The 2500-nt window shown below is 49.2% G+C and overlaps 1 protein-coding gene across 1 annotated transcript in view; it reads right to left on the bottom strand.

Annotated features, from left to right (window-relative positions):
* LOC125026844 (hornerin-like) overlaps nt 1-2500 on the bottom strand; it is a 6322-nt gene that overhangs the window by 2081 nt on the left and 1741 nt on the right. The window contains exon 2 of the mRNA XM_047615443.1: nt 1-2500. This exon is cut by the window's left edge and continues 888 nt beyond it; it is cut by the window's right edge and continues 1404 nt beyond it. Coding sequence (XP_047471399.1) covers nt 1-2500 — 2500 coding nt within the window.

Here is a 2500-nt window from a genome sequence, read left to right as displayed (position 1 = left end):
ATTTGGTGCTATGACCAGACTGGCTGCCTTGTCCAGAAATGGAGATGTGGCCAGATTTCGTGCTATGACCAGACTGGCTGCCTTGTCCAGAAATGGAGATGTGGCCAGATTTCGTGCTATGACCAGACTGGCTGCCTTGTCCAGAAATTGGGATGTGTCCAGATTTGATGCTATGGCTAGACTGGCTGTCTTGTCCAGAAATGGAGACAAATTTAGGTTTGATGTTATGGCCAGCATTACTGTCTTGTTCAGAAATGGTGGTAAGCCTAGAATTGGTGCTAAGGCCAGACTGGCTGGCTTTTCTAGTCGTTGAAGTGAGTGCAGATGTGGTAGTAAGGCCAGGTTGGTTACCTAATACAGGAATAGAGACTCCAGATGTGGCAGTGCCTTGTCCTGAATTGGAGAGGAGTCCAGACGTAATGCTATGGCCAGATTGGCTGCCTACTCCAGAAATGATGTGTCTAGATTTGGTGCCATAGGCAGACTGACTGCCTTGTCCAGAAATGGAGATGTGTCCAGACTTAATGCCAGACTCTCTGCCTGGTCCAGAAATGATGTGTCCTGATTTGGTGTTATGGCCAGACCCACTGCCTTGTCCAGAAATTAAGATGTGTCCAGATTTGGTGCTATGGCCAGACTGGCTGCCTAATTCAGGTCTGGAGACTCCTGTAGTAGTGCCTAGTCCAGATCTGCTGCCTTGTCCAGATGTGGTGTGTCGAGATTGGCTGCCTTGTCTAGATGTTGAGGCGAATCCAGATGTGGTAGTGATGCCAGGAATGGCGACTCCAGACGTAGTTTCTAGTCCTGAAATGGAGGTGTGTCCAGATTTGGTGCTATGGCCAGACTGGCTGCCTTGTCCAGAAATGGAAATGTGTCCAGATTTAGTGCTATGGCCAGACTGGCTGCCTTGTCCTGAAATGGAAATAAATACAGGTTTGATGTTATGGCCAGCATTACTGCCTTGTTCAGAAATGGTGGTAAGTCTAGAACTGGTGCTATGGCCAGACTGGCTTCCTTGTCCAGAAATGGAGATATGGCTAGATTTGCTGCTATGACCAGACTGGCTGCCTTGTCTAGAGGTTGAGGTTAGTCTAGATGTGGTAGTTAGGCCAGACTGGGTGCCTAATCCAGGAATGGAGACTCCAGATGTGGTAGTGCCTTGTTCTGAATTGGAGGCGACTCCAGAATTAATGTGATGGCCAGACTGGTTACCTGCCTCAGAAATGTGTTCAGATTTGGTGCTATGGCCAGACTGACTGCCTTGTCTAGAGGTTGAGGTTAGTCTAGATGTGGTAGTTAGGCCAGACTGGGTGCCTAATCCAGGAATGGAGACTCCAGATGTGGTAGTGCCTTGTTCTGAATTGGAGGCGACTCCAGAATTAATGTGATGGCCAGACTGGTTACCTGCCTCAGAAATGTGTTCAGATTTGGTGCTATGGCCAGACTGACTGCCTTGTCCAGAAATGGAAACATGTCCAGATTTGGTGCTATGGCCAGAATGACTGCCTTGTCCAGAAATGGAAACATGTCCAGATTTGATGCTATGGCCAGACTGACTGCCTTGTCCAGAAATTGAGATGTGTCCAGATTTGGTGCTATGGCCAGACTGGCTACCTTGTTCTGAAATGGAGATGTGTCCAGATTTGGTGCTATGGCCAGACTGGCTGCCTAAGTCAGGTGTGAAGACTCCAGTCGGGGTAGTGCCTAGTTCAGATCTGGTGCTTTGTCCAGATATGGAAGTGTGTCTAGATGTAGTGCCATGGACAGACTGGCTGCCTTGTTTAGATGTTGAGGCGAATCCAGGTGTGGTAGTAAGGCCAGGCTGGGTGCCTAATCCAGGAATGGATATTCCAGATGTAGTTCCAAGTCCTGAAATGGAGGTGAGTCCAGATTTGGTGGCATGGCCAGATGGGCTGCCTTGTCTAGATGTTGAGGTGAATCCTGATGTTGTAGTAAGGCCACGCTGGGTGCCTAATCCAGGAATGGCGACTTCAGATTTAGTTCCTGGTCCTGGAAGGGAGGTGAGCCCAGATATGGTGCCCTGGCCAGACTGACTGCCTTGTCCAGAAATGGAAATGTGTCCAGATCTGGTGCTTTGTCCAGATATGGAAGTGTGTCTAGATGTAGTGCCATGGACAGACTGGCTTGCTTGTTTAGATGTTGAGGCGAATCCATGCTGGGTGCCTAATCCAGGAATGGAAACTCCAGATGTAGATCCTAGTCCTGTAAGGGAGGTGAGTCCAGATATGGTGCCATGGCTGCCTAATTCATGTGCGGAGACTCCAATCGTGGTAGTGCCTAGCCCAGATCTGGTGTTTTGTCCAGATATGGAAGTGCGTCTAGATGCAGTGCCATGGACAGACTGGCTTCCTTGTTTAGATGTTGAAGCGAATCCAGATGTGGTAGTAAGGCCAGGCTGGGTGCCAAATCCAGGAATGGAGGTTCCAGATGTAGTTCCAAGTCCTGAAATGGAGGTGAGTCCAGATTTGGTGCCATGGCC

Source organism: Penaeus chinensis, chromosome 7 (assembly GCF_019202785.1).
Source record: "Penaeus chinensis breed Huanghai No. 1 chromosome 7, ASM1920278v2, whole genome shotgun sequence".
NCBI classification, from domain to species: Eukaryota; Metazoa; Arthropoda; class Malacostraca; order Decapoda; family Penaeidae; genus Penaeus; species Penaeus chinensis.
Note: the sequence above shows the minus strand (reverse complement) of the source record. Positions and strands in the feature narration are given on the sequence as shown.